The sequence below is a fragment of the Thermobia domestica genome, chromosome 18 (genome assembly GCF_964235325.1).
Source record: "Thermobia domestica chromosome 18, izTheDome1.hap1.1, whole genome shotgun sequence".
In the NCBI taxonomy this organism is placed as follows: Eukaryota; Metazoa; Arthropoda; class Insecta; order Zygentoma; family Lepismatidae; genus Thermobia; species Thermobia domestica.
The window spans coordinates 73149111-73176577 of NC_137471.1; the positions used below are offsets into that span (position 1 = coordinate 73149111).

Genomic DNA, 27467 nt, shown 5'->3' on the forward strand with positions numbered 1-27467 from the left:
GAATCGTGGTTTCTTGTGCATTTCAATGTGTAGTTGTCGGAGCGAGTAAAAAAAAATCAATATCAGTTAATGAACAGAGTGATGAAGACTGAGTGATGCATGAAAAACATCATAAATTCCTTTATCTTTTTAGGATATAAAAGTGGCATGACATTACTGAGAACTAATTACAGAAATCAAATAATTGTTTCTCTTGTGTAGAGATTTCTTAAGTATACGGATTCCTTCTATTACGTTTCTCATTATAGATTTATTGTATTATAGCAACTGTACAATAGGCAAGTGCTTCTTCTGTAAATAAGATTTAACAGTTTAAAAAATCATCATTTATAAAATCTGTTAGGCATATCTTATTTTGCTTTTTTTTTTCGTACCGTTATAGTAAGTATTAAGAGGGAAAGGTCCTAATATATACACACACATGGCAGATTGTTCATGGTTCTCTCTTGAGGACAATTCTGAAATCTGGTTCCTGCTCTATTTCGCTCAGAACTAATGTAGTAGCAAAAACAACCCTTGTCGAAACATTTTTTTTTTCAGAAAAATGAATAGAAAGTTGCATGTTTGTGCATGTTTTAGAAGGTATCAGAGACACGTATAAAGAAACAGATTTGCAGAGTTTCTCATACTGTGTACTAGAAAAAGCTCTCTTTTCATTCAAAGAAATCCTGTGTTTTCACAAGGGTTACTTTTCGAAAAGCCCTTCAATTGATATTAAAAATTGGTATTTCTAATTAGATTATAGACAGACTTAATCATAAGAATTATACACTTGTAGGTAGACAAGATTATATATATATATATATTAATCATCATCAGCTGCTAATATCTACCGTTTGTGGGAAGGTAACTCTTGGGCTGTGCCGTGATCAGTTTCGCACACGACAGAATAAAAGTCGCTATAACTCAGGCACTATTAGTCCTACACTAACATAAGTATACATTTTTTGAAAGACCATAAAATGACGAAAAACTTTTAGAGAAAACATTTTTCCGAATTCGATCTTGTAAATAATCTGTGGCTAAAAAACTGACGTCACGCGCAAAAATACGAGTAAAAATGAAAACAACAAGAAAACCAAAGTTATATTTAGCTCAAAAATGCACCGCAATTAAATTGTCGAAGACAATTATAGAAACAACATGAAAAAAGTTTGGATGCTCTAGGCCCAATGGTTACGGAGATATAGTGAATAATATAAAGGGCTAAAATTTCGGCTTTCTCCCCCTCTGCTGCCCTCCCGTGAGGTGTTTTTTTCTGGCATCCGGCATTTTTGTAATCAGTGTTGGGTATATATTCAATAACTATCAGATGCCAAATTGTTACATGATCTGCCCTTAAACTCGATAAGGAGAACACTTTTGTCAAGTTGATGCCTAGACTATCAGCGCGTACCTCTTCAATGTTATCATGGATGTTATAATTAAAGATGTGAGCGATGAAGTCTCCCGGTGTATGATATTTGCCGACAAAGTTGTACAGGTACTGTAGAGTACAAGTATTGAAGAAGTTTGAAGAAAGTAGAGAGTTGGAAGAAGTCTTTGGAGGATAGAGGCAAGAAGGATAGAGAAATTTGAAATAAGTATGTAGCCATAAAGAATGTAGGGATAGTTTACAAAGCGGTGATTACGCCAGCAGTGATATACAGAAGAGAAACAAGATTAACAAAGAAAGTAAAAAAGAAAAGGTTGAATATTAACGAAATGTCAATAATTGAATAATTAAATTAGCGACGATGCTGTTAAATAATGCGTGTAAACTGAATGATCGTTGCCAAGGAACTTTCAAATCGATTAATTAACTTTTATAAATCAGATTTAAAAACGAAGATACATGTAGAAAAATAAGATTATTCTTTAATATTTATTTATATATATCTAAGGAATGTGTACTTGTATATACAGTTAGTCTTTTTTTGGATAAAACTTGGTGTAAATTTGTTCTAATGTGTAGACAATTACTGTAGAGTTGTCTAATCAATCAATAATTAGTGTAGAGTTGTCTAATCCATAGACAATTGCTGTATTTGTCTAACCCGTACAGTATTAGGGTAGAATTGTCTAATCCATAGACAATTGCTGCAGTTGTCTAATCCGTACGGAATTAGGATAGAATTGTCTCATCGGGAGACAATTGGTCTAGAGTTGTCTGTGTATCGTACTCTCGTGAAATTTTGTCTTTGGTTATGCCTACTTGATACTTATTTATTATCAAGTGCAGCTTATCTTGCAAATTGATTACTCTCTATTTCTTTCTGATAACAGACTTTATCATCATTCTTGTTTCTTTTAGCATTCATTCTAAAGGGAAATTAAGAAGTGAAATAAATACAGGGTGGCCCAAAAGTATGTTTACACTCCCGTACTGATCTGCTAATGGCAATTTATGTCAATTACTTATTATTATTCATACAGGTCACTCATACGTTAAACTCGCAACAGACCGAAACAACTAAATTCATTATTTAAATGGAGTAAAATGACGTACGTATAGTGCTGTATACCTACTTTTGGGTCACTCTATATTCACATGTACTTCAATCAAAGGTGATGAATTACGGGTGAGTGGTGAGTAGGGGGCATAATATTAGAAAAACAAATGAAACCGGAACGCTACTTGGATAGTGGAGACTCGAACTAAATGTAATTCTGGTTATATATGTAGTAGGCTACATATCGCGGCGGCAGTAGTTTGAATTTGTAGCTTAATAATTGGAATTTTGGTATTAAATTATTATAAACCGCAATAAATTGGGACTAACGTATAAGTATTCCTGTATATACAAAAACTTAGAGTAATTTGGTAGTTATCTTCGTTCGTGAAACACTCTGTATTTAAGAAAGTGCGTTTTTTTCTGAATTAAAGTTGTAGTTTCATTGTTTGTCTATTAATCTGGGCGTAGAGATAGGGCAAAATACGAGAAACGCCATATTTTATTTATGAATTGTCACATTATGCATTGTCAATATCAAAATATGCATTTTCTCTTTTCAGAGGCATTGTTCTCTATGGCTCATATGGACCAACATTCCTAGCATTGCTCATTTTCCTGTATTTGTGTTGGCTTGACAAGTGTTCAGGTCCGTGTCCCAGGGAGTCCACTGAAACGCCAACTCAAACAGAATTTCAGCCATGCAGTGCCAGCATTGTATCAAACAGTCGCTGGCTAAGGCTAACCATTTTTCTACTTACAATAGCTCTTATTTCAACGTGTGCAGTTATCACTCTGGTAAGTAATGTGTGCAACTATTGTCTGTTTACCTTTAAAATCATTTCCCGTTGCTACCTGGTTCATAAATTGTCTGCTTTAGCTATCAGCTTTGTGTCACATGTTCTAAGACAGCCTTGCATAAATAGACCTGGTGAAGTACCTTCCCGAGTTATCTGCATTTGAATTTTGTGGCGATAGGTGTTCTGGCTGTTGTCTATTCAAGTATTTCGGATTTTAGTGTTCAAAGTGATAAATATTTCAGAAAGTTGTTTTATTTTATTCTAGTTTTATTTGCTGGTTTATTAAATATTAAATTACATATACTAGCTTACACATTAAACACTAAAAGTAAAAAGTTAAACATCAACTCACTTATACATGTGTAATTAATATGCATTTCAAGATTAAATCCTTAATTACTTATGATGATAATACTTCACACTTGACGGTAACTGTATAAAAATTACAGTGAAATATATTACATTTTAAATGGCACGAGACTAATGCCGTTCCAGTAGGTTACAGGACAACTGCAGTATTAAATAAGTCAGGTATCGTCACGCCACTGCCTGGTAACAGCCAGGTGATCTCCTTTCTCTGTAAGATGACTGTTTTAAGACATTTGGCCCCTCTGTACGTAAGATGATAGTAATAGTTATGATAATCACGATAATGATTATGATGAGTTGTTGCACGGCAAAAGCGGAATTGAACTATAACATTGACGAAAGATAATGACTTTGTGGACATAATAATGAACGCACAACAAAGTAGAGTATGAGCTCAACAAAAGCGTTCGGGAATACCGGTTGTCTAAAATAGAGTTGGAAAATCCCAATAATAATAATAATAATTTCACAAAACAACATTAGGCCAAAGAGAACTGACGAGAACAGAACAGAATGATAGCAATGTTTCATGTCGTACGAAATCAGTGAAATCCACGAGTTTCGAAAACAGCCTTTTCTAGAGTACGACGATGAACAAGACAAAAACTTCTATTCAAAGAAGTTGCACTTACTATCACATTTAATGGAAGACGATCATAACGACAGAGTCTACTGTTCGTTAGTTCTCAGGAACCTGTTCCAAAACCTCACAACTCACTTGTGGTTTGAAATATGAGTTAATTGATATAAGTATTTATTTCATAAAATTAAATGAAATATATATATGTATGTTAATCAGTGGCGTATTTACGATTTTGTTTTGGGGCGGGGCTTTGCCTGAAAATGTGAAAATTTTGCAAGATATTTCATATACTTTACTATAGTAAGATTTCGGGGGGGGGGGCTTAAGCCCGGAATCCCCCTAAATACGCCACTGATGTTAACTATTAGAACTATATTTTCATTTGTAAATGCTTTCTCATTGTTATCTAGAGCCTAGTGAAGCTGAAATACTAGCTTATTAATAGCGAAACAAAAGACGGTGACTGTCGGTCAGGTATTAATTTCTTTTACGTAAAATACTGAAATATTGTGATAGAGAACATGAAATACAAGTTTAGCATGTGTTTCTACTTACTACACAAGATTCTACATAAAGGATGTTTGATCTAACGTTGGTACCTCTAAATATTTTGCAACGAAGCAAAAATGGAAATTCTACTTATATGCGAATGTACTCCAAGGCTAACAAAATTAGAAGATATGTTGCTGACGTATAGGTATCCTCGTCGCCAAAAGTGCCTTTACATCGCCGTGACGGGTATGTGACACCGCAGTACTCTAAGGAAGGGATGGTTGCATAAGAAATTTTGATTAATTTTGAAGAGTTTTTATTTTGACTAGGGAAATAACGTAGGTATAGGGAGTAAGGGCATAGATTTAAAGCATCAGTGCACTGTCATCTCTGAAAAGATTTGTATTCTCAGTTTTTCAAATTATTGTATTATATGTTAAGTTAAAAACTGCTAACAACTGCTACTAGCGCTTTTCACTCTTCAGGAATTTACTACGACATGTTCGGGCTTGAATTATTTCATTCGCCTCACTGTAATTATTTGTGAATGGAAACTGATTACGCTGAACATGAATATGTTTCGTTGTCGTAAAGCAAGGGCCGTAATAAATGTAGATCAGGTTCTTATTATTATATAAAACACATAAGTATTTATTCCGTGTATAGAATAATATAATACAGTAACTAAGCAACATCATAATCACTAACGCCCGCAGGATTTTTTCTAACGGGGGGGGGGGGAGACCGATATAGAGTTTTTCGTTTTATTCCCTATATATATTACGTTAACAGTCATAACACTGATAACGTATATCGTCTTTCGCCGCTGTAGGCTATTAGTCAGAACACTGATCTCCAGATATGTCGAAAGAAAAAATAAATTGATATGTACAGTGATGTGATTAATTTTACTGCGCCCTGGATCGATCTACCTTCGATTTACTCATACTCCCCCAGGCCCCCTGCCCCAGGTATTTCAGCTGCTGCGTTATATATACGGTTCCATGTCAAAAGGGCCTGACAAAAGGGAAAAGACCGAAAGGCCAGAGTCAATATGGCCCGCAACAAAAGGACCCGAGTCAAAACGGCCCTGCTTCAAACGGACCCGGGTTGAAAGAGGCCCCGCTACAAAGGGGCCCGAGTCAAAATGGCCCATGTGAAAAGGACCCAGGTCGAAACGTCTCCGCAACAAAAGGGTCCAAGTCAAAAGGGCCCGAGTCAAAATGGACCATGTTTTAAAAAAGCCAGACCCCAATGACTCCGCAACAAAAGTGCTCGAGTCAAAAGGTTTCCGAAACAAAAGGGCAGGAGTCAAAATTGCCCGAATCAAAACGACCTCATCAAAAGGGTCCATGACAAAAGGGCCCGAGTAAAAAGGGACTTGCTTCAAACGAGCCCGGCTGAAAAAGAGCCCTGCTACAAAAGAACCCGAGTCAAACGGCCCAGGCTAAAAGGCCTCCGCAACAAAAGGGCCCGAGTCAAAAGGGGCCGAATCAAAACGGCCCTCATAAAAAGAGCCCGGGTCAAAACAGACCCACGACAAAATAACCCGAGTCAAAAGGCCCCGGGTCAAAAGGGGCATCGCTGCAAAGGGGCCCGAGTCAAACGGCTCGGCGTCAAAAGGGCCCTGTTCAAAAGGTCTCCGCAAAATGGGCACGAGTCAAAACGCCTTTCATTAAAAGGACCCGAGTCAAAAGGGTCCCACGACAAAAGGGCTTGAGTCCCAAGCGACCTGCGTCAAACGGGCCCGGTTCAAAATGTCACCGCAACAAAAGGACCCGAGTCAAAAAGGGTCGAAACGAAACGCCCCTCATGAAAATGGCCAGGATAAAAAGAGTCCCGCTACAAAAGAGCCCGAGTCAAAACTTTCCCACGTCAAATGGGCCCGGGTCAAAAGATCTCCACAAGAAAAGAGCAGAAGTCAAAAGTGGCCCCTCTACAAAGGGCACGAGTCGAAAGGGACCCGCGAAAAAAGGGCTTGGGACAAACTTCTCCGCAAGAAAAGGGTAGGAGTCAAAAGGGCAAGAATCAAAAGCTCCACGTCAAAAGGGTCCCACGACAAAAGAGCCCGAGTCAAAAGAGACCTGCCTCAAATGAACCCGTGTCAAAAGGTGCCGCGTACAAGAGGGCCCGAGTCAAAATTGCCCGGGTCAAAACCTCTCCGCAATAAAAGGGTTTGAGTCAAAAAGACCCGAATCAAAACGCCCTTCATTTAAAGAGCCCGTGTCAAAAGGGTCCCACGACAAAATGACCCGAGTCAGAATGCCCCGCGTCAAACGGACCCGAATCAAAACACCCCTCATCAATAGGGCCCGAGTCAAAGGTTCCCAGTACAAAGGGGCTCGAGTCGCAAGGGCTCTGCGTCGAACGGGCCCAAGTGAAAAAAAGCCCCGCTACAAAAGGACCCGAGTCAAATGGCCCCCTATCAAAAGGGCCTGGGTCAAAAGATCTACGCAACAAAAGGACCCGAGTCAAAAGGGGCCGAATCAAAACGCTCCTCATGAAAAGGGCCTGGGTCAAAAGAGTACCACGACAAAAGGATCCGAGTTAAAAGGGCCCTGCGTCAAACGGGTCCGAGTCAAAAGGGGGCCCGCTACAAAATGCCCGAGTCAAAACAGCCCCGCGTCGAAAGGGCCTAGGTAAAAAGGTCTCCGCGACAAAATGGCTCTGCGTTAAAAGGGCCCGGGTTAAAAAGGATCTGCAACAAAAGGAGCCGAGTTATAAGGACGCTGCGTCAAAAGGGTCCGGATACAAAGGGTTCTGCGACAAAAGGGAAAGAGTCAACAAGAAACTTCATCAAACGGGCCCTGATCAAAAGGAGCACCATTACAATAGGGCACGGGTCAAAACGGCCAGGCGTCAACTGGGTGCGAGTCAAAAGGGCCCTGCGTCAAAAAGGCACAAGTCAGAAAGACCCCGCGTCCAAAGGGCCCGGTAAATACGGTTCCACGTGTAAAAAGCTTGAGATCAAAGCAAGAGTGGAGATCAATCATGCAAAAGAGGATTGTGTCCCCTTAGTAAGTTGAAGTGTTTATGCAAATGAAGGAAATATATCTGTGGTTATTAATAACAAATAGGAAATTTGAATGATAATATTAGTTTTGTTTGCTTGTTGATTGTTTTGGAACAATCGCTATCGCTTAAGTCGTTCTTCATGAAAGGTTGCTTGCACTCCCGTCATAGGCGGACTGGGTGTATTAGGGCCTAGGCCGCGGTTACTATGGAGGGAGTTCAGACTATAACACCAATTTCTAAAATAACGTACAATCAGTGGCGCAACGAGCTATGAACTCGGGGGCCCATGCCCTCTCCGAAGCAAACCTGATCTATCTTATACAGCAGCGTTGCAGACAAATTTTGGTGAAATTTCAAAATAGATCAAAGCATAAATGAATATTGAATTAAGTCAAAGCACTGTACGAGAGGAGAAATACCCAGTGAAAACCCCTACATTAATTTCTTAGAGTAATAAACGTTAGTAAAGAGTGCGTCATTTTATGCAAAAATAAAGATGTTCAAAATATTTATTATAGCGCAAATTTTAAAACTTGTAACCGTTAATAATAGGGAATTTGTGAATTGGAATTTTCATTTTAAGGTTTTTTAGCATGTTAATAATAAGGATAACTAAATTGCTTGTAATGAGGAGAATTCAAAATTTCAATTTTGTCCACATCAAATGGTGCAGCACGTCGTTTGCAGACTACTGTACTGGATATTCTTGGCCCCTCCCGAAATAAAATCCTGGTTGCGCCACTGCGTACAATCAACATCTGCGATGAGCCATCGCGTTGTGCAGTTGTAAATTGGTTGTTACTTGATAGTTTTTGCAAGCTATAATTTATCATTGGTCGGTGAAAATTTGATGACACAGCAAGCACAGAATTTCCAGAAACAAACTTTCAAGAGAATATTTTATAATTATTATTGCATTGCCACACGGGGTGTCTAAAAAGTCCCCTGACATGGATAACTCTGTTGTTATCAGAGTTACAACAAAATGTAAGAGAGGAAACCGCCTACAAATATAATGTTTTTAATAGACAGTAACTTCATTCATTTATGTTGTGGGTCCGGGTAAATGGTAACGTTGCATTTTCATGTAACATTGGGCGCATATAGTGTACAGCCCAAACGGCTTGTCCGATTTGAAACATTCTTTCACTTTAGATTGAAAACATCATATTTGGAGACCGTTTCCCCGCCTATATTTTGTTGTAACTCTGATAATAAGAGAGTTACCGTATGTCACGGGACTTTTGAGACACTCTGTGTAGTAGCTGAAACAGTAAAAAAATAATAGCGAATAACTTTTACTATGGAATGAACAGGGCAGCTTACTAAAAATTGTAACACTAAACAACTAATAATAACTTTTGACTGTGGAATGAACACGACAGTTTTACTGCAAAATGATAAACACTGCTGAACCACGAAACAACTAATAATTTTAAAAAGTTAAGATTCTTTGCAGTTCAGCTTATGAATCGCGGAGTTTCTGAATAACTTCGTTCACAGACACTAAATTTAACATGTCTCTTTCCATATTCATTAGCAAAAATGTGTCCAAATGTCTTCACACAAACTAGCTCTGAGATTTGTTTACTCTAACTTTAACTTTAAGAAGCACCTTCCACATGTCACTTGTGTGCATGGTAGAGACAACGCATGTTTGTATACAATGTATAAATTATTAAAGCAACTAGACTGACGGAAATTGGTGCAAAATTTCCCGTGCACATGACAAACAATTTTTATACAAGGTGTTTGCAGCATCATTATCACTCTTACCGTGAATCCCGTCCAAAGATGTTCCATCTTCCATAGCATGCTCAGATACATAATCATCATCATCTTCTACGGATTCAGGGGCATCATTCTCTTCAGGATCATCAAAAACGAGAACGTTTTGTGACAGGGAAATACACGACAGAGAACTGCTGGAGCTGTTTGTATATTTTCTCCTGTTTTATATTATAACGACTCACCAAGGGTAGTCGTTAACCTGGTTCGATCGATGATACAGGAATCTCGAGTGGTAGCAATTGTTTGCATGTAAAAATATCTTTAATAATTATATATACTATTATTCTCACCTTTTCTATAAGAATTATAAAGTCGATGAACGGTATCAAATGGTTTATTAGTTGATACACTTTTATGTATTTTCATTCAAACTGTCATGCACACAGACATGATGATTCGGTATCCATAAACAACAACTACATAGCAACTAATTACCTAACACTATCCCATAATATATATTTTTACATATATTAAAAACATTCTTCTTTTGTTATTATTAAATTAACATTCTATTAAGTATAGTGCACATGTATGAGCACTTTCTGCCCAAGGTACAGGTAATTAATAATCTATCCAAAGTATTTCGTTCTATAAAATGTCGCCCGACAATTGGACTGAATATAAGAGTCATAAGCGAGCTTGGCTTTTATCTTCAAGAACCACTGGTCCGTTTACAATAATGGTCTTACATTACTTATGCCTTTCACATTTTGATCGCCCCTCGTATGTATCTTCATTTCATATCATAGATATAGATACATTTATAACAAATCTTTCATTTCATTAATACTTATTTTTTATTACATTAATTATATTTATTTAATTATTAAAATGTCGTCGCCTATTTATTTAATCTTTGAAGGGTGCGAAATCAAAATCGTAAGAAGCAATTGCAGTTAAAACATGAGTTACCATTATCCAGGGCGCATTATATAATAATTATATTAGGTGATATTTTAAAATAAACATTGGATCCATAAGGCATCAAAATATAGAAGAATCTCATTCAAGACATTCGTTGAATAATTAACTTAATAGAATGAACCTTATACTCAACATAATCTTTAGCAATTAAATTTTCAACACAAGTCAGTCTAATATAAATAATCTTTGCTTTTAATCAATTATGAATCGAATTATAATTCCTCATATTGCCTGTATAGCGAAGTTATAAGAATTGTTTTCATTATCGATATTAACACATAAACTTAAAAATAAAAGTTCACAAGAATCTATAACTGATATGGGTTTAACCTAATTTCATTAACGGTAATCAGCTTACATTCGTACTTGCATATGATTCTAATAAAGTACATTGTACAGCACAATCATGATTAGGTTCCACAATATGTTGTACATGTATTTCATCGTGATTCTGATTTTGGTACGAAGTGCCATCTCTTGACCTCCAATTACGTCTATCCATGTAGCTTGTTGTATTCCTGTAATTTCGCCCTATATTCCGATTGTTTTTAAGTCTACTTCTGTTGGGTGATCTGACATCAGGATTACCACGATTGATTAGGTTAGGCTGATTCCCTACATAACTTTGCCTATTTTGCTCGTTTTGATTGCTAGAATTTACTCGGCTTAGGTTGTGTTCCGTATCATTCACACTTCTGATATTTAGATTCCGAACAGGTACAAAATGATCTGAATTATTCTTATTTTTACTTACTCCTGCTTGTTGACTCATAGCATGGTATTGAGTTTCATAGCATTGGACAAGCATTAATAAATGGTTGAAACTCATACACTGTGTAGAAAACAAGATCTGTTGTAACTTAAATGGGAGCAAATTTCGAATCGATGCTATTATTCTAGATTCCGATTGCAAGGGATTAACGACTTTTAATTCGTTGTATGTATTTACAACAAACTCTACAACAGATTTGTGCAAACGAGGATTGAAATGTTGATTTCTAATGGTGGCATCTCGATTTGCAAGCAAAAAGTCATTTTCATAATTCGCAATCAGCGCTGCTTTGAATTCCTCATAAGTATTGATGTGATCACGTACGGCTTTAAACCATAAAGAACATGGTGAGAGTAATACATGAGGGATTAATTTCATATATTGTGATCTATCTATACACATTATATTGCATTCGTCCTGAAATTTTTCCAGGAAAGAAGTAGCGTTTTCATTACATTTACCACTGAATTTACTCATAGCCCGTATTTCACTCATCTTAACACTTAACTTTACCTTCCTTTTATCATTCCATGTACTTATTGGGTGACAATTCCTATCCATGACGTGATGTGTCGTTGCACCATCCCTTTTCCGCCCATCTGTCCTCTTCGGATGAATTTCTTCCAAAATAATATCCTCATCAGACACAGGTGAAGGCGAAGTCATCTCTGGTGAGTGGGGAAAATCCAAGCGATCACTACCCATATTATTGTGGTATGTGTTGTCCTTAACCTGTAGCGTTCTAATTTCTTCCTGTAGAGTAGCTATCAATTGCGTATTTGCACGTATGTTGTTAGAATTATTGATGACCTGAATCTTTTGCTGTTGAACAGAAGATTCTATTACTTCTAAATCCTTTTTTACATCACTGATTTCTTGGATTTGGTGGTTGTGCTTATCCTGACAATCCTCGGATATTCTTTTTAACTTTTCCTCGAACTGCGAGGTGATGTCATTCATCGCCTGGACAATTGACTGTTTCGTTTCATCTGACTTCTGTTCCATTCGTCTGCTTAATTCCTCGTATTGCTTGTTGGATTCTTCGGAGTTCTGCTCTATCTTCTGTTCTATCGTCTGCTTCAATTCTTCGTATTGCTTATTGGATTCTTCGGACTTCTGCTCTATCGTCTGCTTTAATTCGGTAGACATCTGAATCAATTGTCGCTGTAAGGCTAGCAAGATTCGGTCTTCTGATGTCATTCCTGGTGCTACACTATGTTCACCGTCGTCACTATTATTGGATTCTTTCTCAATTGCCTCACCGTTCATTTTTCTTATAATTATTCTACCACTTCTTAGTCTGGTGAAATTTGTATTCATTAACTTTATTACAAAAGTAAATTCACCCTTACTTTGCTTCGGGATATGAATTTACAGCGAGTCCCGGGTGAGGTAAACCAAAATTTTTAGCTAATCCCGGTGTGAAGGCACCAAAATTTTTATAACGACTCACCAAGGGTAGTCGTTAACCTGGTTCGATCGATGATACAGGAATCTCGAGTGGTAGCAATTGTTTGCATGTAAAAATATCTTTAATAATTATATATACTATTATTCTCACCTTTTCTATAAGAATTATAAAGTCGATGAACGGTATCAAATGGTTTATTAGTTGATACACTTTTATGTATTTTCATTCAAACTGTCATGCACACAGACATGATGATTCGGTATCCATAAACAACAACTACATAGCAACTAATTACCTAACACTATCCCATAATATATATTTTTACATATATTAAAAACATTCTTCTTTTGTTATTATTAAATTAACATTCTATTAAGTATAGTGCACATGTATGAGCACTTTCTGCCCAAGGTACAGGTAATTAATAATCTATCCAAAGTATTTCGTTCTAATATTTAGTTTTTTTTTCGGAAGAACTCTGAAAGCTCTTGCAGATACACCATTCTTCTAGATTTCTGAAAAGTCCTTAGGTTCCAGTATTTGGAATTCTTTCGGCTGCTGAAATCTATCACCGACACATGTAACAGCTGTATTCAGAATTTTCGTTGAAGTTTTTTTATTCTGAATAAATCATTTTCACTTATATTTAAGTTCTTTTCCAGTTCATCTGCACTCCTGGCATTTTCTTTTTCTTTAAGATTCTTCTGTGCAAAAAGTTTTTTCCATTGCTATCTCTACACCAGATTGCGCAAGCTGTTGATTTATTTTCACACAAAATATTTTTGTGTTTTCGTAAAGCATTAAACAGACATCTTTTGCCTCTATTTTCTTCTGAAGCTGCTGCTGCAAATTGTCTAGAAATCTCCAGGTAGTAAGATAGTCCAATCCGTGAGACTGCAGGTACTTTGAAACAGGCTCCGTTTCCGTAAATAAGTCCTGAAACATAGAAGTCCTCATTACAGTGTTAAATTCTGCCCATTTATTCAGCAAAGTTTAGCTTAAAATTTTCATTTCGCATTAAAACCCCTGTTCTGTACATCATCACTGAGGAACAATAAAAATGAAAGAAATCTTGATGATAGACAGTCATCCTCGTCTTGGTTTCATGTTTCGTAGCGAAACTCATTAGTGTCCACTACTGCATTCAGTGCCTTGTTTCTGCTCCATCATCGTACCAACTTGTTGAACTTTTCGTAGTCTGTCATGTCCCTCGTGGCTTGCATCAATCATTTTCTTACAAACATCCTTTCTTTTGTAGTATTCAGACAGAACATGGCACTGGTTTCAAATAAATTTGCAGCTTCAGGTATCTACTCAGTCGAATTTGTCATAACGAAATTAAGAGCATAAGCCATGCATTGGGTGTAAATGATTTCAGGATTATCCTTCTCCAGTAATGCTTTAACTCCTTAATAGCATCCACTGAAGTTAGCAGCTCCATCAAAAAAGCAACTTACAATATCATCACAAGCATCAAAACATTTTTGTCACAAAGTACTCTTTTGATTTCATTATACGTTACTTGTCTTGTAGTGTCATTGTTTACCACTGGCGTCTCTGGCATATACAATTTGGGGAGGACATCAAAGAAAGTTATTTAAATGGTACTATCTAGCCCAACCTGTTTATTATCTTTAATTCCATTTGTTACATTTCTGCTTACCTTCACGGACCCCGTGAGGCATATGAAGAACTCTGTTACACAGCCTGAATATTATATGACAAATAAATATAATTATTATCATTTATTCTGCCGTTAGTAAATAAATTAAATTAGAACAAAATATTGAATAATTTGTACTTCAAAATATTGGAGGGACGCGTCCCCATCGTCCCCCTGCCAGAGACGCCCAAGCTGTTTACGACAACTACTAACAGCCGCTCAAATACTTGACCGTTTATAACGCAGAGAATTACTATAGCCAGCTGATTAAGCCCTGAAACATCTTGGATAGAATCAATCATTATGTTGAAATGCCCGCTTTCTTGGCGTCTTCCACTGTTTTCTCCTGTTATTTTGTAAACTTTTTGATAGAAAATAAATTTTTAAAAATGCGTTGTTTTCCCATTTTTGAATTATCAAATATAGACCTACAAGGTGTATTAACATCCATAAAGAACCAACCAGCCTGTGGTTAAATATGAACCCAGCTACAAACCAGGCACCAGTCTTCAACCTTGAAAGGGATGCAACTACCCTACATTATGAAAAAAGGTTCCAGGTCCCAACAGCTCAACATGATGAAAAACATGCCTAGGACCGCAACTGCTCAATGAAATGAAAGAAGGGCCCCAACTGCCCAATATAATGAATAAAGGGCCCAGGGCTCCAACTTCTCAATGTAATGAAAGAAGGACCCAACTGTCCAATATATTGAAAGAAGGGCCCAAGGTCCCAGGTACAAACTAAATCACAGTTTCAGATAAGAAAAGACCACAGTGAAAGATGGACCTAGCCACAAATCTAGTAACGAAAGGACCCTATTAAAAAGATAATTTACTGATTGATGGAAGGGTGGAAGAGGAGTGTGTGTTGGTAGCATAATAACACTGAGCTACCGAATTATTTAGCTCTCTTTTGTTTTAGCTTTTCTTTCTCTTTCTTTTTTTATTCTTTCATTGTTTTCTTAGAGGGCCTAGGCCGCGATTGCGACCTAAGGGCCCTGGCCAGTCCGCCCCTAACTACCGTCTTTCTGAGTTTGTATTCTCGTGACATAGCTCAATCAAACTTTATCTATTGCTGACTTTTCCCTTACTTCTAGAATTCCATTTCTACTCCTGGATCAAAGTATAAAAATACATATTAGTATGAAAAATATTCTGTGGAAAACATTAGATTAATTTTGCTGTGAGAAGACATGTGGATCTGTATACAGGGTTACTGAAAAGTATTGGGACAGAACAATAATAACGACATAAATGATTTAGTGCACATCATGGCAGCCATCTTGAATTCCGAATATTGTATACCACACAATATTTTTAAATAGAAAGAGGTATGTGTTGAGTTTTGATTTAGAGTTTAACGTTATCAAACAGCGATGTTATATGAAAAGAGGTACGTGTGTCACATAAATTGATGCTAGAATCTTCGTACAAACTACATTCATCGTCCGTTTCAAAAGCATCGGAGTCTACATTATTTATTATTTCCATAATTTCTCCGGACGAAAATACGCCAGTATCATAAGAACCACGACTTGTCGCGGTGGTATTCATTAGGGATGGCCTTTTTAAAAAATCTGATTTTCGGAAATTTCATTTCTCGTTTTTTCGTTCGTTTTTCGAAAAAAAATGTCTTTCGTTTTTCGGAAATTTTTTCGTCTTTCATTTTTCGAAAAAATTTGTTTCCCGGTTTTTCGAAAGATTTTTCGTTTTTCGAAAAAAATCGTTTTTCGTTTTTTCGAAAAGATTTTTTTCGAAAAATTCGTTTTCCCTTTTTTGATGATTTTTCGTTTCTCGAAAAGTTTTCGGAATTCGTGGAATGATAATGTGGGAGGAAATGGGAGTACCCCGGGAAAATACACGGACACGATGTTGTCTGCCACGAACTTACTTGGTCTGGGATCAAATGCACAAGAGGTAAGCGTTCTAACACTGAGCTACCGTGCTCCTTGGATTTGGATGTAATGAAATGTTGAATTGATTTTGAGTTTAACGTCCCGTTCAGCAGCGAGGCTATATGAGACGTGGACCTACTGATTAACGTGGACGTTCACCTCTGGTGCTTGGGGTCCCGGGTTCGATCCCAGCCTCCGCCAAGTGAACTTTGTGGTGGACAAACACCGTGCTCGTGGGTTTTCTCGGGGTTCTCCCGTTTTCTCCCACTTTCTTCATTCCACCATTTTCATTCATCTCTCATCATCACCGTCTCCTTTAGCCTAACCGGCATAACCGTGGGACGTAAAACTCAAAGATTTCATTTCATTTCATTGATTAACGTGGAATCCGAACCACATGAGCTCCCGCCGGGAATCGAACGCGGGTCTAACACGGTAAAGGCGCGTACGCTAACCGCTAAGCCACGGAGGAGCTCGATCTAATGAAAGGATAGTGTGTAGTGCTACTATTGACGAAACTCATCCAATCACGACCAAAATTAGTATGGTTATGGACTGCAATGTATTTAGTACACATGTTAAATATTATGGTGTTTGGGACTTTGGTTCCCGAGTTATTGCTAATCAATTTTGTGTTTTAAGTTAGTGATATCAAGAAATTTCACCAAGTCGCATTTGATTAAACTCAAATGATCTTGACTAAAGTTGGTAGGATCGTAAATATTGACAAGCTTGGTATGCATGGAAGCTCATATAAAATATTATGATGTGCAGACTTTTTGTTCCTGAGTTATTAGCTATCAATGTTAGGTTTGGAATCAGTGAAATCAAGAAATTTCATTAAAGCGCGAAAGATGGAACTCATCCAATTTTTACCAAACTTGGTAAGGTGGTAGATCTTGACGAGCTTAGTAACTATAAAGGTAACCAAGAAAGATCTGTCGCTTTTTCACCCAACACCTTCAAACATCGATATTTAACCTAAGACATACCTGGAAGATCAAAAATAGTCTCCTTCTGCCAACGTTTTGGAAGGCCATGTATTCCATCGCGGTAGAACTTGGTGGGCCGTGAATCGAAAAAGGTATCAAGTGCATTTTGCACCTCTACTAGGGATTTCAACTAGTGTCCTCTAAGCTGATTGTCCAAGGAATGGAACAGGTGGTAATCGGACGGTGCAATGTCCGGGGAGTATGGCGGATGCAATAGTGTTTCCCATCCAAAGTGCAGAATGGTGTCCCGGGTTATCCTAGCCACGTGGGGCTTAGCTTTGTCCTGTAAGAGGAGGACCCCTTTGCGATTCAGAAGTGCTGGCTCCAGAGTCTTTTTTTTTTTTTTTTGAACACGGCTCAACTGTTGACAGTACAGAGTTGCATTGATGCTCTGACTAGCCTGTAGCAGTATTTTTTTCTCAAAATACTGTTCAGAAAATTTGGACTTGAACTTAGTTAAATGAATAAATTTCATTAAAACGCGTTAATCTCATCCGATATTGGCCAAAGTTGATATGGTCATAGACTTTAACAAGTCTAGTACGTGTGCGAGCTCAGCATGAAATATTGTGATCCACAGACCCTTGGTTCTCGGTTCTTGAGGGATATAAATTAGAAATAATAATTCACAAAGGTAAACAGTGTAAAATTTATATTTTACAGAATATTAAAAAATAATTATTTACTAGTGATTATTAATGTGTCATCGACAATATGGCATTACTGCTGAATCGCCGGATCAATTTGAAAATCGAAAAACTGGAACAAAATATACTGCATTCGGTTATATTTGGTTGGATTACATTAAGTTACGTTAGATTATGTTATTAGGTGCGTAGGTTTACTATACGGATCCATAGTATAAGTAGGAGTAGCAGTAGTAGTAGGAGGAGGAGTAGGAGTAGGGGTAGTGATAGTAGTAGGAACGGATTAGAAGCCCCACAGGGGTTTGTTGGTTTCTGTTCTCGACATGAAATGGGAAAATTAAAGATTTGCTCAAATTTATCTATACATTTTACAATCTATGGATTCGTATAGTAAAACAAGTGTACCTCTCCGCGAAATAGTCCATCCGTCTCCACATACAGTGCCGCTTACAACATCAAAAACAACCAGCAAATGCAATCACTATCAGAGCTTTTGCTATTCCCCTTACCTGACTTTCAATCACTCTTCCTCATAAACTTAAATAAATTCTCCAATTGACCCGGTAAATTTCCTAAAATTAGTCCGGCGATACAGCAATTAGCCCGACATTATATTTTATAATGTAAAAAAAAGACTAATAAATTACCAAATAGAAGGATGCTGTATAAACTGATCGTGATAGTATCAGGCAACTCTGTAATAAATTGACTTTTAACAATTGATTTTAACAAAATATGAAACATGAAGTGATTATATGTACTGATACTAAAGACTTCTCACTAAGATCCCCCATTCATTTATCTTATTTTCTATAACTAATTAAGTCAGTATCAAAAACAATTTGATTGCTTTCAAAAATAGGCAATTTAATACTAACAAAATACTATTGAATGGTTTATTTGTTCTAAAGATGTTTTATATACGGTAAGACAAAGAACTAAATATCTGACTATAATAATCTCATCAAACGAGAATTCAAATTTTAAATAGGTGGGTCTTCGTTTTCGTATTAGTTTTTACTGCTATAACTTCAGTAGAAGAATACTACTAAGATGAAATATTTTTTATTTGGTTGTTTGTTGAAGTTTAGCGTCCCTTTTCAGAATCGAGCAAGACTATACAAGACTTGGACCTACATTATAAAGTGGAATCCGAACCACCATAACACGTTCAATGTTTTCCCACTCGGGACCCTGTGCATCAAAGGAATACGCGCTAGCCACTAGACCAGTTGCAGGGCTTGAAATCTTTTCTTGGAATTATAAAATTACATATTGAAAAGAAACGTTTGTCGCTTCCTAGTACTTCTCTCGTTCTATGAGAAAGAAAGATTGTAAACAGAGATATAGTAAGTATTTATCACTTTCGGTTACATTAAACTTAGAGATGGAAACTACCATTGTGGCATAGAATCCATATCAAAAACTGCTTCCGGTTATCGCCTTTTCTTTACTATGAAATCGGAAATGGTAGTTTCTCACTATTTCCGGTTTACATAGAGGGATAGCGATCGATATGACAATCTTCGAATCCTGGATTCATATATATAAACATATCTCATTATCTCTTATTAGTTTTGCTCTATGGTGATCACTATTGAAATTAGAAGTAGTAGTAAATTTCTACCACAGGATAAAACTTGGACATAGTCTATTGCGAAGGTACTGAATTCATGCTTCTCGCTTGCTCTATGATGATCAATACTGAAACCGGGGGTTGTGATCAGGGGCGGATCCAGGACGGACTTCTGGGGGGGGGTTGTAATACTGCTACTTAGAGCTATTTTTACAAGCTCCAACTCTGGGATGGGTTTTATTTATATATAAAATAGGAGTGTTCTCTTCTGGGGGGCGATCGACCCCTGGATCCCCCCTGATTGTGATACATTTTTTCCTGTTTTTGTAGAGAAACAAATGAGATTCGTTTCACAGTGTAAAACTGAGGCAGACTTGCAATCCATGCGAATTGAATATTTAAAACTTCAGTACAACAAGTAGCACAACTAAAACTCTTGGTTGGAATAGGTTAATAAAATCAAAGATACACACAGAACCACAGACGCGTTAGTTGACACAAAAAAATGCATAACTTTTGTGACTCCAGCAAAACGTTTAGGTGCATAATTTTTAAGGATGCAACTAAATGCATAATGAAAACTGTGTTAATTGATGCACTTGTGTGCATAAAATTTGTTATGCAGATAAACGTTTTGCTGAAATCACAAAATGTTATGCATTTTTTTGTCTCCTACTGAAGCATTTACATGCATTAATTGAAACAATGGTTGGTATCGCTGGTTGCATATTCCCTAAATATACAGGATTTCCAAGGGTGTGAAAACGATTAAATAAATTTAGAAAACTACTAAAAATATGTAATCGAGGCTTTTGGGGTAATGCAGGACAGAGTACAGATATTCCATATTACATGAGAGCCTCTACGGCCATTTTGGAAGTAGTCATACTGGATTTGAGTTAATTAAGTGAAATATAGACTTTACGATACACTACTATTTTTGAAATAAAGTGTGATTTTTAAAGACATTAACAAGATTGTTTTCTATATTCTTTGTTAACGAAATTTTGATCACATAGGTCTAGATATAAAAACTTGTCATTGTAAATTTATGATCATAATTTTGTTCAGGATGCAAACAAGCAGAGAGGAAACTACCATAATATCGTTACGAAATCACACCTTATTTCAACAATAGTATCGGATCGTAAAGTTCCCATTTCACTGAATTAATTAAAATCCAGTATGATACCTTCCAAAATGGTCGCAGAGGCTCTCATGTAAAGTGGAATATTTTCACTCTGTCATGCATCACAGTAATAAACCTCGATTTCATAGTTTTGGTAGTGTTGTAAATTTATTCCATCGTTTTCACACCCTTGACAACCCTGTATATCAGATGTGCAATATACAATTTAGGCCACTCAATTTATGAGATCCATCTAAACTATGTCACAACCATTATGAGAAAATAGTTACAAAAATAAGGCCTTCAAATAGTATATCTTACAAGTCAAAAAAGGAAAAGAACTCAATTTATTGTACCTAGGTACATAGCGTTTTTTTACAGGTTGCTCTACAAGAGCAGTTTTGCCATTTTCACTAAAGCTAAAATCCCAAATTATCTTTGGTGAAATAAAAGAACATGGGTCAATGTTAGAAAAATTGTACCGATAGCAAATCTAGCGATGGGAAACACAAAACTTTACAGAGAGAGAAAAAAAAAGTGGAAACTACCAACTCAGATTATAAATCAAACTTTGTATGTCTATGTTCTCTGAATCTTTCTATCGCTTTTTTATAATATATTTTAGTATACTAATTTATGCCCGTTTGGCCTTTTTCCGTTTCGCCTTATGCCCTCAAAACATTTTGCCATACAACCGATAAGGATGTTATCTTAAGGCGGAAGGGGAATTCCCGTTTGGCCTTTTCCTGCTTGACCTTATAACATACAAGGGAATTTTCACTCTGTTTCTGTAACAAAGAGGGATTTATCTTATTCTCAACTGCAACGTCTCTTCTATTTCAGACAAATTAAACTCAAATATCTTAGAACATAAATTTTATTATCACACCCGAAATAGCATATCAAGTTTCTATGTGGATATAATATGAAACAGCATCAGTATATGAAATTACATCAATTTCACTGTTCTTAAGTCTATCTTTTAGGCGGTGAATCCTGTCGTCAAACCGTCTCTGCCTTAGCTTTCTAAGTGTGTTTTCTGATAACCACTTGAAGAAGTACTCGCAATCTTTCATTTTCACGTTGCCTGTCTTTCATTAATTCAATGAAAGAATGTATGTCTAAGTGATCCCTTGATGCCTTTCTTCGTAATTTGACGTGCTACTGTCTTGCATTGTTAGTCATTTGTTCTTGATCGTTTTCAAAGTGATTCCACAAGTCACTGCAAATAGATAAAAATACATCATTAGCACATTAAAAATTCAAAGGATTGCAGGAGAATCTACGTTGGAAAGTCGATGGCAAAATTTTGGGTGAACCTAATTTATTTCTTTTGCAAAGCAAAAGAATGTGTTCTTTTGATAATTTACAAATCAGTGAATGTAGAATCTTCAATACATGCACGTCGCAAGAAAATCTATATTACACTTTACATTAGGTGTTAATGGAAAAAATGCTATACTGTAGAGTGCTCGGGATAGCTTAATTAATGATTTAATAATAAAAAAACAATCATTAATTTTTTGCACTAAACGCCATCTATTTATGTAGGAAAGAAAACATACTTACAGAGAAAATAACGTGTCGCCATCATCCAGCCAAGTGTCTATAAGATAATCATGGAACTCCTCCTTCATAGAACGTCAGGCGCATCTTCTTGCAAACATACAAACACTACATCTAAATGGGAAGTTGGTACCAGAGGCTGTGCTGCTGCATGTCGAATCCATCTTTTTACTTCAGTGTTCTCTTTGTACAATTGAGAAAGTTCTAACTGCTGAACCTTCCTCCAAACAGACTGAGAGAAGTGGAAGGAACATCCTGTGATTTTAACCAGGAAATACTTTATTTATAGCATTGATTGCTACTTTCTTAAGATCAATAGAAACTTCTTTCAATTTGAAACGCAGTCCAAATTTCTCAGCTTCTTCCATGATTATCTCCAGTAATCTTACATGTGTCTCTTGCTTTTTACTGGGCAATATACAGAAGAGGAGAACAAATACCTGGCCGAAATATTTTCCGTGCAGGATGTACATTTGGGAGAAAAGGAGAGGTACAGTCTTAAGTGTCCCTCCATTACAATCCTGTCGCACTGACACATAATTTTCAAAGTTCCAATAGTGCCGAAAACCTGTTGAAGATAGAAAGACTAGAATAAACAACACAGACATTCTAAAGAAAATGCTTTAATATTAATATTCTTACTCCTATTACTATTGTCATAACAGATTTTCACGATTTCAAAAAAAAAAAAAAAAAAAGAAAAAGAAAAGAAAAAAAAAGAAAAGAAAAGAAACAAGAAGAACGTAAGAAATGATAAACTATTTTCTTGATTACTAAAATATAACTTACAAGAATTCTACTGGTGTCATCGCCTTCGTCCCCCAATAAAAGTTTTTGCCGTCCTGCGTTTCGCTCCACGATCCTTCCACATTCAATTTATTCAATCTTTTCGATAGTGGTGCCCGGTTCATGCTCGTACGTTATATAGAGAGTGTTTAACGGCACCAAAAATAGGGACAACAGATGCAGTTTCACCACAGTAATTTCCCTTAGCAATCTTCTTCCTGGAGAGAAGAAAAAAATTCATTTTAAACATCAACAGCAAAAAAAAAAAAAAAAAAAAAAAAAGTCGTACTTTCCCTCTAGAAAGTAAAAACAGACGGAATATTGCTTAACTACGACCGGTTAATTGTGTTACACTATAAATTAAAAAAAAAAATGGACTATGTATTTGTGTGCTAGCTAGGATGCCATTTAAGAAAAGTTCCACATCTAAAGTTCTAAAATAACTTTTGGAAAAGTTGCACAAGTAAATATTAGAAACATGCAGAAAAGCTTCAGTGTCAAAATTACTTATACCTTATTACAACTATTATATATACTTAACTATACTTACCTATATGTCTTAGTAATTGTTGATGTTCGTTCTTCCGCCGCTCTCTTCTTCATATGTGAGGTACAAATACAAGGCTACATGAGCAATTTTTTAAACAGTGACGCAGATAACACAAAATTCTGAATACTTGCTTTGATTATACGCTATTCTGTTCGTTCAAACGTAAATACTACTAAATTTCCCTATCATAACTTGAAAATCCCCTTCGCTGGTGTAAGGCGAAATGGAAAGGGGAAAGGGGAATTCCTGTTTCGCCTTACAATCAAATTAGCACTATCTTAGCATCATAGCCTGAAGTAATGAAAACAGGCACAAGGCGAAACGGGAAAAGGCCAAACGGGAAGACATCCAAAGTTTCATTTTAAAATCATCTGAAAGAATTTTTCACTTACATTTCCCTGTTTTTAATTATTAAAGATATATTTCGCAAACGGACAAATACGTGGACGTTTCGAATTAGGTACAAAAATATGAAAACTGTTCTTGTGATGTATAATTATAATATTCTAAAAAAGTTATATTTCTGGGATAAAAGTCTGTAGGTCTATAGTAATTTACCATGTTAAATTCAAATCTGAAATCAGAATTTCGCTATCAGGTTTACTTTCTCAGTAATATAGGATGTTACGTAAGTACACGACGCATGTTCTTAAAAAAAAAAAAAAAAAAAAAAAAAAAAAAAAAAAAAAAAACTGAAAATGGAACAGTAACTAAGACGTTACTGGTTTAGCCTGTAGCATGTTTTCTAGTACGTGTGTCTCTTGTCTCTACTGACACATCATCAGTAGCCTTCTGACATGCTGAGTTATGTTTCTTTCATTTCCCATTCATGAAACTACGAATTTTAATTAAAAATGAAGTAACAGTCAGTTTAAATCTCATAATCAAATTGAATTCATTGGAAGAACATAACACTAGTGGAAAATCCTGTTAACCTCTGAAAAGTTAACCTGATAATGATACCAGAAATTACATTTGAAATTTCCTTTCCTTATTATACGCTGTGTTAAAACGGCACCATTCACATTTCCCTATCATGTCCCTGAAACGGAAAGTTTGAGGGGAAAAATAAGGCTTTTGGTAGAAAAAATCCTTTTTTTCTATTTTGGGTCCCTCCGGAACACCCTGTGTTAACACACAGATCTCAAAATAAACTGAAAAATACTAAATGGTGTACGAAACGTGTGTACAAAATTTCAAGCTTCTATCTTGAATAGTAAGGATGGGAGAAACAAATTACCAATCAGCTAAGAACATCCCCACAGTGGCCCAGATGACTCAAAAAGATTCGGATGTAATATAAACATTTTCTGAGACATCCTAGGGTCATGTTTTACACTTCATTCTCATCAGAATAGAACAGTCTTTCAAACGGTACCATTCATATGTTTCCGTCATGTATCTGAGGCGGGAAAAATTGCAAAAAATGTGATTTTTGTTAAAATATCCCTTTTTTTTAGCATTTCTGGACCCCTCCCCCCCCCTGTGTTAACACACAGATCTCAAAATCAACTGAAAAATGTTAAGGGCATAGTGAATATGTCTACAAAATTTCAAGCTTCTATTTAGAACAGTAAGGTAAATATGTATATATTAACACATGTGCTAAGAATATCCCCACAATACCCCAAATTCCCGCAAAAACGGGAAATTTTCTAAGACATCCCTATTTACCCTAGGATCATGGTTCGTACCTCATTTTCTTCAGAATGGAAAGTACTTTCTAACGTTACCAATCACATGTCTTCATCATGTATCTGAGGCGGGAAAATCTCGATAAAGAGATTTATTAAAATATCTCTTTTTAAAACCTTTTTACCCGTTTGAACACAACTTGGGGCACCGCAGAGATCTGAAATATATCTGTAGAATACTAAGGAGTACACTGAATGTATGTGCAAAATATCGATCTTCTAGGTGCAAAAGTAAGCCCGCCAAAAAATAATATGCCCACAGTACCATAAATTCCCGTTTAAAACAAGATCTCAGGTAAAAATTTCCTGAGACATCCTTATTTACATTAGCATTATGGTTCGTACCTCATTCTCTTCAGAATAGAACAGCCTTTGAAACGTTTTCCATTCGCATGTCTCCGTCGAGTATCTGAGCGGGAAAATCGAGAAAAAGGGAATTTTTGTTATAGGTGCAAAAGTAAGTAACTCAAAAAATAGTAAAAATAGGCCTAACAAAAAATTCTTTAGTTTTAAGTTATGACGTATCACACCCTATGTTTCGACCCGGAAAGGCGTAAAACCATACGTAACGTGTTCTAGAACGCTTCCACTCTAGAAAGAAAGCTTTATTAGTACTTTTTAAATCGAATAATGAAAATACAACCCTAACGTATAAACATATACGATATATGTAAGGGTTAATGCCGTGCTACTGTTTTTAACCTTCAATGTATTTCCTGCTCAATAGTAGGCATACCCGTGTTTTGTCAATATTTACTTCAATATCACGAAATCGGGGCTTTTGGCCCGATACTCTAACCAAAACATCACAATTACGTGACCATGTGTGACTTTTAGTAGATACTCAACTATTGGTATGTGCAGGACAAGGGCGCCGTTTTCTGTGTAACTTTGGAGGGCCCTATGAAAGATATGCATTAGTAGAAAGGAAAAATGAACGACCATGTACTGTAGAAATAGGAGAACCTGCTTCAACTTAGCAATTTGGCCCCCCTCGTTAGAGGACCATTTCAACTTTGGGGGTCCCAGACCACTAAACCCCCCCCCCAGGATCGGCGGCCTTGGTGCAGGAGTAACAACTTATGCGAGTTAAATGAAGTTTTTCTAAATAATCAACCTTCACCTAATAAGAATATTAAGTATTAATAATAATAATAATAATAATAATAATAATAATAATAATAATAATAATAATAATAATAATAATAATAATAATAACAGCGGTTCGGAGTTCACGCATGCATCGGATATATTTAATGAGAATCAAGCAGCCACTAGCATGAGTCACTTCAACATACAGTATGTACTGTAGTTAACCTAAATATTTCTTCACTCCTTTGTGGATTTTTGTAGGAAACGAGTTCCTTCTGAGAATCCCTTATGGCTTTGTTGTTTTGCTAACGGTACTTTTCTTAATAACTACATACTTGCACTACCTAACACAATAATATCGTATTTTAATATACACTTACCTCCGTTTTTCTAAGCAGACTCCAGCACTAGACAAAAGAACACACACAATAACAAGTCAGAATTCGCTCCACAACAACACGAAAACCAGTCGAGCATGCGCAGTAAGTGCTGGAGACTAGCTTCAAACAAAACACGACAGCTGACGCTCACATCAAGAAGAAATGCATAAGTACCGATGCAAATATCTGCATCAATTGAGTAATCTTAAACCACAATGCATTTATATGTCTCAAATGACCCATTTTTTATTTTCGATCATTCTCTAGGGTTGAAAATGCTGCGCATCAGTGACAAAAACGAAATTTATACATATTAACGCGCCATTTGATGCACGTAAATGTTTCAAATTTCCTATGATGCACTTGTAGTTCTGTGTGTAGAATCTGTTCCTCGGATGCTGAATCCATATCAAAAAGCCATTATTAGCTATCACTTATCGTTTTTGTTCTATGGCGATAAAGATTGAAAGCAGGAATGGCTAATTTGAACCACTTCCGGCTTGAATAGAGGGTTAAGGGAGGAGACGGAATCTATTTTTAGGACGCTGAATCGATTTCAGAGAACTTCTCGATATCTTTTATAGTTATTGTTCTATGCATATAAGTATTGGAACCGAAAGTAGTAGTAAATATCAAGCATTTCCGTTTCAGAAGAGTGGTGCAGGTTATGAAGATATGTTCTCTTAAAACCCTGAATTGATTCCAGAAAATTGCTTGTCGCTATCTATTACAATTTTGTTTTATCGCGACAAGTGTTAACACCGGAAATGGTTAATTTGAACACTTTCGGTTCAAATAAAGTGTTAACGAAGAAGGTGGAATCTATTCTTGGGATGCTGGATTAATTTTAAAAAATGCATCTCGATATCTCTGACCGATTTTGCTCTATGGAAATTAGTATTACCT

At 36.4% G+C, this 27467-nt stretch overlaps 1 protein-coding gene across 1 annotated transcript in view; it reads left to right on the top strand.

Moving 5' to 3' along the window:
* Positions 1–27467, top strand: part of Ac76E (adenylate cyclase type 2 Ac76E) — a gene marked incomplete in the record, with an annotated part of 460518 nt that overhangs the window by 230565 nt on the left and 202486 nt on the right. The window contains 1 exon segment of the mRNA XM_081745497.1: positions 2996–3230. Coding sequence (XP_081601623.1) covers positions 2996–3230 — 235 coding nt within the window.